The 16,752-nt window shown below is 48.3% G+C and overlaps 1 protein-coding gene across 1 annotated transcript in view; it reads right to left on the bottom strand.

Moving 5' to 3' along the window:
- Positions 1-16,752, bottom strand: part of CDK12 (cyclin dependent kinase 12) — a 503,410-nt gene that overhangs the window by 173,168 nt on the left and 313,490 nt on the right. Inside the window, exons 10-11 of the mRNA XM_078645647.1 lie at positions 6,137-6,253; positions 5,825-5,956 (exon numbers count right to left, since the gene is read on the bottom strand). Of these exons, the coding sequence (XP_078501773.1) occupies positions 5,825-5,956; positions 6,137-6,253 (249 nt within the window). The remainder of the gene's footprint in view (positions 1-5,824; positions 5,957-6,136; positions 6,254-16,752) is intronic.

Below are 16,752 nucleotides of genomic sequence, written 5' to 3'. Positions count from 1 at the left end.
AATTTTTATTACCCACTTGTCTGAGGTGATTGACTCCCAGACATGGAGGTGATTGACTCCCAGACAGGTAGGAGCTGTGAGAGACATCCCCCGACAGGAGTGGAATGATCAGGGGTAGTGGAGGGAAGTCACTGTTTATTGGAAGGGAAAGCGCGGGTGGAGTTACCTCTGCCTACTCACTTGTTATTTCCTCTGTAACCTCCTCGACAATAGCCTCAGGGGGAGTTAGATTGATTGTTCTCTTTGTAAGAGGAGGAGAGATTTTCTGACATTGTGTTTGTGAGCCACCCATCTGAAAGGAGTGACGAAAGGAACCCCTACTAGAAGGTAATTGTAGGGCTCCCATATATTTCACAGGTTTGGTGTCTTTCTTCATTTTTTCGAATGAAGTATCTACTGTTGGCCAGAAAAGATGCTCTTTTTCAAAGGGCTGATTAAGTATGGAGGATTGTACCTCCTGCTTGAATCCAGAGATGTGAAGCCAAGCGTGTCTCTGCAACAGTATGCTAGTGTTGATAGCACGAGAAGCTGTGTTCGCTGCATCTAGGGTGAATTTTGTGGAAGTGTTGGTGATGAGCTTTCCTTCCTGAATGAGGTTGTTAGCTTTAGTTTTATACTTCTGTGGCAAATGTTGCATGAGTTTTTCCAACTCATCATAGTGGGCCCTGTTGTAGCGGGCTAACAGAGCCTGAGCATTGGCAATACGCCAATAACTAGTGGCCTGTGAAGCTACTATCTTGCCAGAGGCATCAATAAGTTAAGACTCCTTATCAGGAGGAGGGGCGTCGCCTGTAGTTTGAGAGTTAGCTCTCTTGCGGGCGTTCGATACAACAAGAGAGTCTAAAGAGAACTGACCTTTTAGGTATACAGGGTCTGTCGGTGTCAGTCTCCTGGCTCTAACTGGATCTTTGGATACCTCGTCGGTATGTTTTAAAATGTCCTTCAGCATGGGTAAAGTGTTAAACCTCTGAGTGTGTGAACGTTTCTACAAGGAAATCCTCTTCTAGAGTGTATAAATGTAGCTCCACCCCGTGATATTGGGAAGCCCTGTTGATAAATTGTGCATAGCCAATGTTATTCATCAGCTGGGGAAGATCTGGAGGGATACAGGGTCATTATGTTGATCTGGATCCTCATTATAATCATCCCATGGATCAGTGTCATGTGGTATGTCCGGATCTTGTGGGGTATGATGATCGTCATACCCATTCCCATAATCATCATCCTGTGAGTCAGGTGACATTGGAGGTGGTGAATTTGATGGTGTAATGTGTAAATTGGGTATAGGAGGAGGAGAGGGAGGTATGTAAGGGAGAAAAGGGTTAGTACCATATCTTTTTTTACCTTCATAGGTATAGGGGCATCTCCTGAGAGGTCTAACTTCCGTTTTTTAGGAAGAGTAGCCAGGAGGTGTCCAGTTTCCAGATCAATACTAAGTCTTTTTTGTTTTGGATCCAGAGGTGTGTGTTCGGATAGAAGTTCTTTGGAGGGAGTATCTTTTCCTCTAGGAGTGGACCTCGGCATCAAAGATTTGGGCTCAGTGTCTTGGGGTGCAGAGTGTTTGGAGTCTGAATGCTTAATTTTAGCCGGTTTAGGCTGTGGAATCTTCGGAGTGGCATGTTTCGGCTCCGAACTTTGACACGGAGGGTGTTGGCTCCGAGCTTTTAGGTGTGGAGCATTTCAGTCCAGAGTCTTATTTTGGAGGGTTTCGGCTCCGAGCTTTTCGGTGTCTTTGGTGCAGACGGCGTTTGAAGTGGCACATGTTTCTTCTTATGTTTCGGTGCCGAAGGTGTTGGTTTGGCACCGGAATGGGCCAGCTCGAGCCCGAGCTGGATGGTTTGTGTTTATGTTTCATAGCCGGGCTAGAGGGCAGGGCATCTGAAACTTTTTATCGGTGTCGACTGTAGGAAGGTAGATCCCTGACTATGGTTGCCCCCAACTTTTTGCCTGGTGTTTTGCTGGTTTTCTGACTTAGTTGACCTGGGGCCCTGCTATTCAGGACCCCAGGCCTACTGCTCTCTCTGTAAAATGGATTCCATGTACCCTAGGTACATATCTAATTGGATACTGAGTCACCTTATCAGTCCCTGTACAGTGTACCTTAGGTACCCAGGGCATAGGTGTACCCAGGGCCTACCAGGGGCTGCAGCATGTATTATGCCACCCCTGGCTGGCCATCCAAATCTGACACAACCGGCAGCACGACAGCTGGGGCAAGGTGGTGTAATCACCCTTTGCTTTAGATATAGTATACCTATATCTAACCCTAAAATGGACACACAGATCTCCTATCAGTTACTCCTATGGCAGGCCTTGACAATCCTGAAGGCAGAGTGCTTGGAATCGTGTGAGATAGTGCTCTGGCATGAGCTGAGCCTGTCTGCGGCTTTCGGGATCCATCCCTTAGCCGTTTCCATGATATCGCATACCATATACTCTTAAGTGCATTATAATCCTCGTGGTTATATGCCAACTCTGGTATCGCTTTATCAAAACATGTCGAGTAAGGTGTCATACGAATTGGAATACTAACCCCTCGCCAATTCTGGCGACGGGGTTAGCATTCCACCCTTCTAGAGGGACACGACATGTATGTAACCTGTAACCCCGGTTAAAGTCAGACAGAGCCTTAGCTCCACAAAAAGGATGCTGCCACCGAGACACAAGTCTGCCCTCCTGCTGCTGGGAGTCCTCCCAGCCCAGGAGGCAAGGACAAAGGGTTTCCTGCCAGGGGCGGTGCCAGCACCGTCCCAGACAGGATTTTGTGTATCCTAGGTAGGCAGGGCTTTAGAGGAAGGTGACTGCAAGTGGCACCCCGGTGCTCACTGTGCATAGGCCGGCTGGAACCAGTTCCAGGGGCACTCCAGCCCCTGATCTGGGGAAAGCCCGCCAAAGGAGAGGGGTGTAACCACCCCCCTCCTAGTCCCACCCATAGGGCAGGACTTAGTCGCGTGCCAGCCCCTTTTTGCAGGATAAAGGTAGGAACTGGCCCCCTTCCAAATCAGATCATCTTTGAATCCTGAAACTACTTTCCACGAAAGGAACTCAAGACTTCTTCCCAAGATTCTCCCTTGTGACTAAGGAGTAGTCACCCTGCAGCAGCAGGCACCAACCAAGCATCGCGGTTTGTTGCCAGTCTCTCCATCGGATCAAGACTGCTCCAGCACGACGAGAACCGGCTTCCCTGGCACCTCTGACCTCAACCTACATCATCAGCCCAGCTGTGATCCGTGGGTGTGACGAGACCTCGAGGGACCGGCCATCTTCAGAACTGCACGACGCTTGTCCGGCACGACTCCCGAGTGACCCTCGACTGAGTGCTTTGGGGTAAGAGAAGCCCCGACCCTGAGCAGCTCCAGCACCGAAGTTCAGCCCCCCTGCATTCACGAGATCTGCGTGGGGCCCTTCTGCTCTTTGCTGCCAACCGCGTTGTCCAGGTCACTTGCCCGTTGGCTAGTGACCCCTTCACGACGCTCCACGACGACAACTACTGCTGGTCTGGTTGCTCCAGACTAGCCCTTGCTCCCCTCCAACAGAGCAGTACCCTGGACCCTCCTGGTCCACTCAAGACGCCATTTTAGGTCCACCGCGTGGGCCTTGCATTTGCCAAGACTTGTTGCCCAATCCTGGGTCCAGCGACGTCGACAGCAAGAACCTTCGTGGGACAGCTCGCACCTCCATCCTGGTCGCCGACAACGCCTCCTGGTCCGAGAGACTGCAGAGCCCAGCAGCGCCCACTCACCTGGCTGAGGTGACTTCGTCCGGTGCCATCCTGGTGCCCACTCAAATCACTGGCTAGTGATTCAGAACTTGGTCCCCTCTGCTTACAGGTTTCTTCTTTCCTGATCCAGGCTTGGATCTCCACGAACTCTCTTCACTGGCCGCCTGCCAGCAACTCTTTCTTCAGGCTCCTGGTTCTTCAACGTGGGTTTCCGACGCAACTTCAACCCTATGCAGCCGCAGCCCCTGGGCTATGTAAACCAAGTACTCCGGTGCTTCAGCATAGTCCAACACCCTAAGTGTTCGGATCCACCCCCGTTTTCGACCCACCTAGTCGGGTTCGCCCGAGAACAGTAACTTTGCAACTGCTAGCCTCCATAGACTTTTTCCCGCCTTACGCGTGAGAGTTCCCACTCTGCACACGACGTCCACAGGCCTCCTGCATCTAATCCCAGTGTTTAGAATTGTAGGCCTAGCGATTCCTGAGTCTAGAAAAGTATTACTTACCTGCTAGCAAGTTCGCATTCCACTTACTGTGTATATGGTTTTTCGTGCCCCTAGGGCATTTGTGTAAATTGTGCGACTTAAAGTATTTTCGTAAGAGTTTTGTTGTGTGCTTAGCTCCCTGACTCATAAAGAGTTCAGGGTAGACTTGTTTAAATAAATATATGTTTATTTTCATAACAACTTGTGTGGTGTCCTTTCACTTGGTGTTCAAGGGGTAATGTGATGGTAAAACAGCTGGCTTAACACGCCCTCTAGAGTCTTAGCCTTAGACTGCTCGTATCCATGCTACTAGGATAGCTGGTCTATAAGGTTGACTTACAACCAATCATCAATAAGGGTTGTTTGGACTGATACATAGTGATCACTAGAATAGTGAGCACTGCATATCAGGCCAACTTCTCACATCGACCATAGCCTGAGGGAGAGGGTGATACCGGAGCCTTATTTTTTTTTTGAGTGGGCACATGGGGATCTGTACTTGCGGTACGATGACCTGGAGTGACGTTCAGGTCTTCCTCCATGTTGGAATCGGCTTTGGACACTGAGACCAGTTCTTCTTCGGCTTCCACGGCAGGACGGTGGTGTTCTAGGTCTTCGCCGAAGATGTCTGGCACTGAGCCGCTGCCACGTTGATTCTCGTGGCGTGGAGCCAAACGATCACAGATGGTCTTCTTCGATTGGAATGATCCACTCGCTTCGCAGGATTGTTCTTCGTGTTCCGGGGATAAGCACAGGTCGCAGACCTCGTGCAAGTCGTTCCGTGGAAACTTAGCACGACACCCGGGACATAGCTTGAACGGAGTCCGTTCCATTGACTGCTGGAGTGGTCGGCACAGGTAGGCCCGCCTCAAAGTTCCCGATCAAAGGTTTTTACAGTGCACACAATACGCGTTGAATGGCAAACCGTGATCGAACGACAATACAGTTGAAGGGGGTTCGAAAACTATATCGAACCGGAGCGCAGCAATACACATCCGAACCCGATGGCAGAAAAAAAACAATCTGGGGATGGAGTCGATGACCATACGTACTTTCACAGAAAGGAGGAGTCACCTACCTCGTGACTGCAAAGACTTCTTCGAACAAAAACAAAGTGCAAACAGCCAGACCCAAAACCAGATGGCTAAATCATATGATCTACAGCTCATATGCCTAGAACAAGCCTTTTTTCTCCTTGTCTGCCATGATAAATAGAGACCAGATTAAGATTGTACTGTAATCTGGTAATATACAGCTGAAGAATTTTCTCAAAAGAAGCAGAATAAGGAATAACTGAGCAGAGCTCAGTGGACACCCCCTAGCACAACGTGCAGTAGAAAATCTGAAGGTCTGAGCTTCTCTCAGGAGGGTTCTAGAGGAGGAGGCTGATCTGATTGGTTGTTGATTTTATTTGGTCTATTTTACAAAAAGAGGTGTATACGTTATAAAACTGGAATGTGCCTAGGCCTGGTTTCTAGTTTGTGATAGCTTTGCATTGCTATTTTTATATACCAGGACTTCCATCTCCACGACGGGGAATGATTTAAGCATGGTCAAAATGACACTCTCATTGAGCTACAACCCAGTGTTATCAAAAGTAAACATTTAGCACACTTACTCAGGGGGTGCCATCTTGCTAACATCTACGTCCTTCAGAAATTCACTCTGCAGTGACTGCTCTGCTGTAAACCGTTTGCTGGGATCGAGGGTGAGCATGTGATCAAGCAGATCCAGAGCTGGAGGAGGAATGCTAAATATCATTCAAAAGAAACACAGGGGGATTATTAGCCACAAATATGTAAACAATTGGAAGAGCACAAGAAGATTTTCATTCTATGTCTACTCCTTGAAAATATACCTTTAAAAACACAAAAAGCAATATACACAAAAAGCTTTTAGGCTACAAAAAAGGATTTCATAACCCACTCACAAAGCGAATTCCTCCCGTAGGCGGCGTCTGTACTGCTTCTTGGGCTTCATTGTATTGAAGTATGGCAGCTTGATGACATCTGGCCACACAGCAGGGCTAGGGCTTCCACAGAGTCGGCTAAAAGAGCAGAAACCACTGTGAGACACTGCATTGGAACTATGTCTCCGTTTGTATTATACAAGATGTGGACAGCCATAGCAAAGACACAAGTGAGTGAAATAAGCAGCCAGTGAGCTGTCAGAGAACGAAACACACAAGATAGGTAAGGGGAGACCGGCAGGGGGAAAAGGAAGTAGAACTTAAGAAAACATGGGGAAGTAGTAGAGCATAAAAGCAAGGAAAAGCAGGAGAAGAAAAAACAGCAATACAGGGAGTCACAGAACAAAGGCCTGGGTGCTATAAAGTGTATGACAAAAAAAGGAGAATGAAAGACTATTCATGAAGCAAAAAGGATCCCTTTTACATTAACATTTTTTGTGTGTATATATAATTTTATATACATGTAGATAAGGACTTTAATGTGGTATGGAAGCTAGATATACAGTGAACTATACAAGATATACAAACCATTGAGTGTGTTGTACATATCACTTAAGTGTGTTATACAAGGCATATCTGGGCCTATACTGAGCCATCCCACATCACAACATTCTCACAGGCTTAGTAGACTCGAAATACATACATGTCATACACTACTTGGCAACCTTACTTAGCCAGCTGTCCTGCAATGTTTAGGTTGTTCAAGAGTTTGTGCAATACAATGTTTTGATATGCAATGCCATATAACGCAATGCAATGGTATCAAATAGTTTACCTGTTGGTGTAGTTTTGCAGCGTGAATCTTTCTGGATTCACTATGCTGTGCACAGACTTTGTAGCGGTTTGTTATGTTTGCGGCAGCTCGGTGGAAGATGAGCGTTGGTATGTTGAAGCACCTTCTGTCCTACTTGTGCTTCCTTGTTCATTTATATATCCATGCAGTAGTGCTTAGTGAACGTGTGCATTGAAGCCCATGTTGCCGCCAGGCATATGTCCTGAATAGGTGTGTTAGCCAGGAAGGCTATTGTTGTTCAATTTTTCCTGATAGAGAGTGCTTGTGCCCTCTCTGTTAGTTCTTGCCCTGCCTGTTTGTGGCAGAATTGTATAATTTGTGCGCTCCATCGTGCCATCGTGTCTTTTGTTACTGGTCTTCCCAGGAAGCTGGTTGCGAAGGAAACAAAGAACTGCTTTGTATTCCTGTGCTCTTTCGTTCTTTCCATTTAAGGCATTACAGCCCTTCTAGCGTCCAGAGTGTGAAGTGCCCTCTCTGCGCTTGTGGATCATTTCTGAAAGAAGCTAGGTATTTGTATTGTTTGGTTCATGTGAAACCTTGACGCACAAGTTAGTTACCTTCGGTAACAATATATCTGTAAGAAACAGTAGTTAGTATTTGATTCCTTACCTTAGAATATCCCCAGGCGTCAGTCTGGATCCGGAAATTTTTGCGTAGCAGTACCCCTGCGCGTCAGGCGTCGTCTGTGGCTCCGCGTCCGTGCCGGAATGACGTCGCCGGAATGACGTCGCCGGAGGACTTAGACGCCACCCTCGTTCTTATACACAGCTTTTCCGCGCCAGAAATGCAGAGCCATAATAATAACCAACACTGGTGCCGTGAAACTAGGGCCCTGAAAGGGGATGACCTTAACCCTAGATATCGGTTCGCAGAACGGGGAGGATGGGTGGGGCGGTAAGGAATCTAATACTAACTACTGTTTCTTACAGATATATTGTTCCCAAAGGTAAGTAAGGATTAGTTACTTACCTGTAATCCTAGTTCTCTTCCAGGGGTATACTCATTAAAGTCATAAGCACTGAATTATCTCCGCCCATGAGCGGGAACCCGGAACACAACAATATACATATATATGTGTAAATATATCAAAAAGTACATAGTACTAAACTAATTATACACATATACATGTATAATAACCATAATATGCAGCCTAACATATATACATAGGCTAATAAAGCCAACATTACACACGTTCTGAAGCATGAAAATATGCTGTATATAAATGCAATAAACAGGCATGAGCCCAAAATGCATTTCATAACCATGAAAAACTTTTATTTTCATCAAAGAACCTGTTGTAAACAGTTATTAGCCTAAAAAGCTGCATATGAAAAATTGTCTGTACAGAAAATCAGACTGGCACCCTGCCTTTAAGGCCCCAGAGAATCTGCACACTTTGCCTTTAAGGCCTCTAGGAGAACTCTGTTCCCATCATGCACCACAGGTGACAGTTAGGTCAGTTCTTTTGTATGGTACAGTAAACTTTTAGCAGGAATCTGCACATAAAAACTTCATAATACATATTGAAAAACTTCAATGCTACTGCTCGCCCGGGGAGGCGGGAGGGTGCTAATGACTTTAATGAGTATACCCCTGGAAGAGAACTAGGATTACAGGTAAGTAACTAATCCTTCTCTTCCAGGGGATACTCATTAATAGTCATAAGCACTGAATAGAGTAGCAAGCTCATACCCACTAGAAGCGGGCGAACAGATAAATGCATAGCTGCACTTTTAAAAATACAGTGTTTAACTAGAAACAGCAAACAAATTTCTGAGTGATGCTTGTCCCACTTGTGCATCAGTCTGCGCATCAGAATCCAAGCAGTAATGGCGTGTAAACGTATGCACTGAATGCCAAGTAGCTGCTTTACATATCTCTGACATAGCCACATTCCTAAGGAGAGCTGTGGTAGCAGCTTTCCCTCTCGTAGAATGAGCCCTAGGTCTACCGGATAAAGACTTGTGGGCTAGCTGATAAGCCAGTAAGATACATGACACTATCCATCTAGAAATGGATCTCTTGGATGCTGCCAAACCAGTATTCGTAGGACCATAGTTCACAAACAAACGGTCCGTGTGTCTCAACGACTTCGTTTTATCTAAGTAAAATTTCAAAACCCTCTTTAGATCTAATGAATGCAAAGTCCGCTCAGCCGGATTCGAAGGGTTTGGAAAGAAAGTAGGCAATGTTATGGATTGGTTTACATGAAAATCCGACACCACCTTTGGCAGAAAAGCAGGATGAGTCCTGAGCACCACTCTGTTTCCATGAAAAACTGTGTACGGTTCCTTGCAACACAGAGCCTGAATTTCGCTCACTCTATGAGCAGAAGTGATGGCCACCAGGAATGCTACTTTCCAAGATAAGTGTTGCAAAGACGCTTTATGTATGGGCTCAAATGGTGGACCCATCAACTTAGTCAACACCACATTAAGCTCCCAAGGTGGAGAAGGAGACCTGACTGGAGGAAACACCTTCCTTAACCCCTCTAGAAAATCCTTCACCACAGGCATCCGAAAAAACGATATCTGTGTTGGCGATTTTCTATAAGCAGTTATTGCAGCAAGATGGACTTTAATAGAACTAAACTGCAAACCAGACTCAGCAAGGTAAAGAAGATAAGGCAAGATCACCTGTTCTTGACCATGAATAGGGTCAAGACCTTTACTCTGACACCAAAGGTAAAAGCGTTTCCACTTAAATCCGTAGGATTGTCTTGTAGAAGGCCGCTTTGCCTCCTTAAGAATGTTCATACACTCCGGATTCAGCTGTAAATGCCCGTACTGGATGACTTCAGGAGCCATGCTGCCAAGCGCAGGGAGGGCAGATTGGGGTGAAACACTCGCCCCTCCTGTTTGGACACAAGATCCGGGCGACAAGGCAATCTCCTGTGTGGCCTGATTGACAACTGAAGGAGATCTGGGAACCACCACTGGCGTGGCCACTCCGGGCAAATCAGTATCATTCTGGAGTTGGTCTTGTACATCCGGTTGATCACTGCTGGTATCAACGGTGTCGGTGGAAAGGCGTACAGCAAATTTTGACACCAGTCTATCAAAAGGGCATTCCCTTGAGACCCTTTCTGGGAGAACCTGGACACGAAGACGGGGCATTTTGTGTTTGCCGTGTCTGCGAACAGATCGATGTCTGGTGTTCCCCAAGCCTGGAAAATGCTGTGCGCGACGTCTTCGTTGAGAACCCAGTCGTGCGCTTCGACGAAGTCTCTGCTGAGGCCGTCCGCCTGTGAGTTGAGACTCCCTGGTAGGTGAACTGCTGTTATGGACAGGTCTCGTGCAAGTAACCAATGCCAGATGGTCTGGGCTTCTATGGACAGAGTCCTGGATCTGGTACCCCCCCTGCTTGTTTAAGTAATACATGGTAGTTGTATTGTCTGTTTGTACCAGGAGGGACCGAGTCTGTAGAGATGGAGCCAGGGACTTGAGAGCAAGATGGACCGCTCTGAGTTCGAGTAGATTGATGCGATATCCTTTCTCGAAGTCTGACCATAGCCCTTGTACCTGTAGAGGGCCCATATGTGCCCCCCAACCTAGGAGAGAGGCATCTGTGATTAGAGTCTGCGTTGGTGGGTCCTGATGAAAAGGAACTCCCTTCATTAAGTGTGCCTTCTTCATCCACCACCGAATGGAATCTTTTGCCGACTGTTGGAGATGAATTTGATCCTCCCTGCATCCCGTCCTCTGTTTCCACTGATCTTCCAGACACTGCTGCAGAGGACGCATCTGCAAACGTGCGTTTGGCACGATGAATATGCACGATGCCATGGACCCCAGGAGAGAGGATACTTGCCGAACTGTCGGACGTGCATACTGGAGGAGAAGCACGCACTTCGCCTTCATAAATGACCATCTCTCCTCCTAAAGACACACGTTTTCTTTTTCTGTGTCTAGTTGTGCACCCAGGTGTAGGAGAGTAGGGTCTGCAATCCTATGATCACCCAGATTTTTGCTTTTTGCTTCACTGGTTTACGACTTTCCCTTGCTGTGGGCCTGCTAATCAGACCCACAGCCTAGCTGTTCTCTCTATTCCAAATTGTACCCAGGTACTGAATTGGCACTGGGCCCTCTCCAAGTCCCTGTACCCAGGGCTGAGGTGCACCCAGAAGTCTCCCAGGGGCTGCAGCATGTATTATGCCACCCCTGGGCTGACTAACTAAACAGACACAACTGGCTGCTTGACAGCTGGGGCAGAGTGGTGTACTCACCCTCTGCTGTAGATATTGTATTCCTATATCTAAACCTAAATGGACACACAGATCTCCTATCAGTCACTCCTATGGCAGGCCTTGACAATCCTGAAGGCAGAGTGCTTGGAATCGTGTGAGATAGTGCTCTGGCATGAGCTGAGCCTGTCTGCGGCTTTCGGGATCCATCCTTTAGCCGTTTCCATGATATTGCATACCATATACTCTTAAGTGCATTATAATCCTCGCGGTTATATGCCAACTCTGGTATCGCTTTATCAAAACATGTCGAGTAAGGTGTCATACGAATTGGAATACTAACCCCTCGCCAATTCTGGCGACGGGGTTAGCATTCCACCCTTCTAGAGGGACACGACATGTATGTAACCTGTAACCCCGGTTAAAGTCAGACAGAGCCTTAGCTCCACAAAATGGATGCTGCCACCGAGACACAAGTCTGCCCTCCTGCTGCTGGGAGTCCTCCCAGCCCAGGAGGCAAGGACAAAGGGTTTCCTGCCAGGGGCGGTGCCAGCACCATCCCAGACAGGATTTTGTGTATCCTAGGTAGGCAGGGCTTTAGAGGAAGGTGACTGCAAGTGGCACCCCGGTGCTCACTGTGCATAGGCCGGCTGGAACCAGTTCCAGGGGCACTCCAGCCCCTGATCTGGGGAAAGCCCGCCAAAGGAGAGGGGTGTAACCACCCCCCTCCTAGTCCCACCCATAGGGCAGGACTTAGTCACATGCCAGCCCCTTTTTGCAGGATAAAGGTAGGAACTGGCCCCCTTCCAAATCAGATCAATCTTTGAATCCTGAACCGACCTTCTACACGAAGAACTCAAGACTCTTCCCAAGATTTCTCCCTTGTGACTAAGGAGTAGTCACCCTGCAGCAGCAGGCACCAACCAAGTATCGTGGTTTGTTGCCAGTCTCTCCTCCGGATCAAGACTGCTCCAGCACGACGAGAACCGGCTTCCCTGGCACCTCTGACCTCAACCTACATCATCAGCCCAGCTGTGATCCGTGGGTGCGACGAGACCTCGAGGGACCGGCCATCTTCAGAACTGCACGACGCTTGTCCAGCACGACCACCGAGTGACCCTCGACTGAGTGCTTTGGGGTAAGAGAAGCCCCGACCCTGAGCAGCTCCAGCACCGAAGTTCAGCCCCCCTGCATCCACAAGATCTGCGTGGGGCCCTTCTGCTTTTTGCTGCTCACCGCGTTGTCCAGGTCACTTGCCCGTTGGCTAGTGACCCTCTGACGACGAATTCTAACGACAAACACCGCTGGTCTGGTTGCTCCAGACTGGCCCTTGCTTCCCTCCTTCAGAGAAGTACCCTGGACCCTCCTGGTCCACTCAAGACGCCATTTTAGGTCCACCGCGTGGGCCTTGCATTTGCCAAGACTTGTTGCCCCAATCCTGGGTCCAGCGACGTCGACAGCAAGTACCTTCGTGGGACAGCTCGCACCTCCATCCTGGTTGCCGACAACGCCTCCTGGTCCGAGAGACTGCAGAGCCCAGCAGCGCCCACTCACCTGGCTGAGGTGACTTCGTCCGGTGCCATCCTGGTGCCCACCTAAATCACTGGCTAGTGATTCAGAACTTGGTCCCCTCTGCTTACAGGTTTCTTCTTCCCTGATCCAGGCTTGATCACCACGAACTCCTTCACTGGCCGCCTGCCAGCAACTTCTTTCTTCAGGCTCCTGGATCTACAACGAGGGTTTCCGACGCAACTTGAACCCTACGCAGCCGCAGCCCCTGGGCTAGGTAAACTGAGTACTCCGGTGCTCCAGCATAGTCCAACACCCTAAGTGTTCGGATCCACTCTCGTTTTCGACCCACCTAGTCGGGTTCGCCCGAGAACAGTAACTTTGCAATTACTAGTATCCATAGACTTGTTCCCGCATTACGCGTGAGAGTTCCCACTCTGCACACGGCGTCCCTAGGCCTCCTGCTTCTAATCCAAGGGTTCAGCATTGTAGGCCTAGCGTTTCTACAGTCTAGAAAAGTATTACTTACCTGCTAGTAACTTCGCATTCCACTTCTTGTGTATATGGTTTTTCGTGCCCCTCGGGCATTTGTGTAAATTGTGCGACTTTTAGTATTTTCGTAAGAGTTTTGTTGTGTGCTTAGCTCCCAGTCTCATAAAGAGCCAGGGTAGTCTTGTTATACATAAATATACTTTATTTTTGATAACAACTTGTGTGGTGTCCTTTCACTTGGTGTTCAAGGGGTAATGTGATGGTAAAACAGCTGGCTTAACACGCCCTCTAGAGTCTTAGCCTTAGACTGCTCGTATCCATGCTACTAGGATAGCTGGTCTATAAGGTTGACTTACAACCAATCATCAATAAGGGTTGTTTGGACTGATACAGAGTGCTCACTAGAATAGTGAACATTATATATCAGGCCAACTTCTCACACCAGGTAGTAGATCTTCTGGGTGGGATTCATTATGGACTTCTTGTAGTTGACTTGCAGACCCAACTTGCACATGAGTTGGAGGCATATCGATAGATGCTCTTCTAGTAGCGATGGGGATGAACTCTTCAGAAGCCAGTCGTCTAAGTACGGATATATGAAAATCCGTCTCTTTCGAAGACAAGCCGCAACTACCGCCATACATTTTGAAAATGTTCTGGGAGCTGATCTCCGGCCAAAAGGGAGTACTGAGTACTGGTAATGATGAGCCCCTACTTGGAACATGAGGAACTTGCGATGTTTTCTGGATACCGGAATATGAAAGTAAGCATCTTTCAGATCGATGGAGCACATCCAAACCCCTTGGTGTAATTGAGGGAAGATCTGATCAAGAGCCAGCATTCGAAATTTCTCCTTCCGAATGAATTTGTTCAATCGTCTCAGATCCAGAATGGGTCTGAACTCCGTAGCTGGATCTTTTTTCTTTACGAGAAAAAAAATCGAGAGTACAGGCCTTGACATCTCTGTTGAGATGGTACTGGTTCTATGGCGTTCTTCTTTAGAAGGACGTTCGCTTCCTGTTGCAAGCCCTTTATATTCCACTGAACCATCTTTAGAGGACGTATGACAGGAGGTGGCTTCTTGAATCTCAAAAGGTACCCGCTCTGAATGATACTCAGCACCCATCTGTCCTTTGTGATTTGCTTCCACTCGTCCAGATACCACATAATACTTCCTCCAACCGGAGTGGCACAGGGTTGTGGAGGAAGTATCCGTTCATTGTTTTTGAGGCTGCTTGGTAGCAGAGGATTGCTGCCTGTTTCTATTGCCTCTGCCTCGTCCAGGTCGTCGCTGTTGGAATTGCCACCTCTGTTGATTCTGGCCTTGATTTTGCGAGGACCAATTCGTCTGTTGGCCCCTCTGCTGAAAAGATCTTTTGTCAAAGGGACGAAAATTACCCCGACGTCTGAATTCTTTTTTCTTTTCAAGACCGACGGCCTTCAGTGTATCAAACTCCACTTTCATTTTAGACATTTCATCGTCAGCGTGAGATCCAAACAGAGTCGAACCATTAAAAGGTAAATTTACCATTTTCCTCTGAGCCTCCGGCTTTAGCCCCGTAAGGCGAAGCCAAGCCGTACGTCTAGCACAAACACCATGTGCATAACCATGAGCTGACAGATCCGCCGCATCAGCAGCCGCACTAATACTCTGGTTAGCCACCTATCCTCCTCCTTCCACTATTTCCAGGAAGTCTTTCTGATCCTCCTTAGGGAGTTTATCTGCAAAACGAGCCACTGAGTCCCAGAGCAGACGATCATAGCAGCCCAATAAGGCTGACGCACTGGCCACTCATGACCGAACCTGAGGTGTTGCACATTCTTCTCCCCAAGGAATCCATACTCTTACTATCCTTTTCAGGTGGAGCAGAAGAGGTAGATGCTGCAGAATGTGCTTTTCTGACTGCCGCCACAATAAGTGAATCTGGAGGAGGGTCAGAACGCAAAAATAAAGGATCTTCTGCTGGAGCCCTGTACTTCTTTGCAATCCTAGAAGGACCTGAACCCACCGTGGCCGGAGTTAAGAATGTTCTCATTGCTGGTTCTATCAACCCGGGCACTAACGGCAGAAGAGGCCTACCAGTCGTCTTGTGATGCAGGGTTTCAAAGATGACTGACGTTGCTATTTGAGGAACTGCCATCTTGATCTTGAACTTATTCGCCCCACGACACAACACATCATTAAATGTGCCCAAATCATCCACTGGAGACACTCTGGACGGAGGAGTAGATTAAATTGTGGGAGAATAGTCTATATATGAAGATCTTAAAGAAGACTTAGATGACGTAGAAGATGGTGAAGGAGTTCTACTCCGCCTCTGAGGAGTTGCCGATCGCTGCCTACTTCGTTCCCTTGAACGTGATTTCTCTCTCACTAAGGACCTCGAGCGTGATCTTCTATGCAGCTCCGTCTGAGGGACCGGAGCCCTCATCCCCATCAGTCCTGCATCTGGGCGCATCTTCCAATGTCTCAGGCTTTCCAGCCACCTCGGTGACAAGTTAATAGGCCGCCCTACACGCTCAGGTGAAGCCTCAGGTGACACCTGCACAATATTCAGTCCAGTTGAAGACTAGGAGGCTCTGGAAACTACACTGTGCTCAGAAACCAATGAGCTAGATGGAGTCCGTGGTCTGGGCACCAATTGTCTGTCATCCGACACCTGCTCTGAGGTTGAGCCCGAATGAGCCACCACAGACGAGTCCTGGTGCACTATCTCTTGCCCCGCCGCAGACCTGTCGTCTTGCTGGTCTCGTGGAGAAGACATATGTTCTGGACTGATGTCTGACCTAGACAAAGACCTAATTGAGGTCCGAGAGGCCGGTCTTGATCGTCTCGACGCCGACCCGTGTTCAGGTGGGGGAGACCTAGACACTCCATGCTTCGAGCCCGAAGCAAACTTCGACATCGACTTATGTCGCGATGGAGACCTTGATCTTCTCTTTTTAGGTCTCGACGTCGAATCCTTCGACGCCGTCCTTTCTCTCGACGTCGACCTCTTCTTCGACGACGTCGTAAGTCTCTCTCTCGACCTATCCTTCGACGTCGACACTTTCCTCGACGTCGACACACCATCCTTCGACGTCGACACACCATCCTTCGACGTCGGACGCCTCTCTTCCCTCGACGTCGACTTCTCACGAGTCTTCGACGTAGAACGTGGCGCCCCCGACGTCGTCTTTACAGCAGTTGACACCAGATATCTCGACGTCGAGAAGGATTTCGACGGCGACTGTCGAGACGCTGAACCTTGCCTCACCGGCGAAGTTCTCGACGTCGACGGAGCCCTCTTCGACGCCGACAATGCTGACAGCGATCTGGATCTCGACGCTCCCTGGAGTCGATTTTTCTTAGTTCTACCTTCTGGAGACGCTGATCTTCGACGTTTAGGATAAGAAGATGGCTTAGCAGATGATAAGCCCTTGGAACTCTTCTCACAACGGTTTTCTCTCTCCAGAAGGCCCAGCAACCTCATTTTCTCCCTTTCTCTTAAAGTTCTACTAGAAAGGTTGAGGCAGTGGTAACAATCTTCCACCTTATGAGAAGCTGGAAGACACCACACAAACAGTGTGGATCCGTTTTTGACATCTTCTTCCCACAGG

Source organism: Lissotriton helveticus, chromosome 5_1 (assembly GCF_964261635.1).
Source record: "Lissotriton helveticus chromosome 5_1, aLisHel1.1, whole genome shotgun sequence".
In the NCBI taxonomy this organism is placed as follows: Eukaryota; Metazoa; Chordata; class Amphibia; order Caudata; family Salamandridae; genus Lissotriton; species Lissotriton helveticus.
The sequence above is the reverse complement of the archived record's forward strand: the minus strand, read 5'-3'. Positions and strand labels throughout refer to the sequence as shown.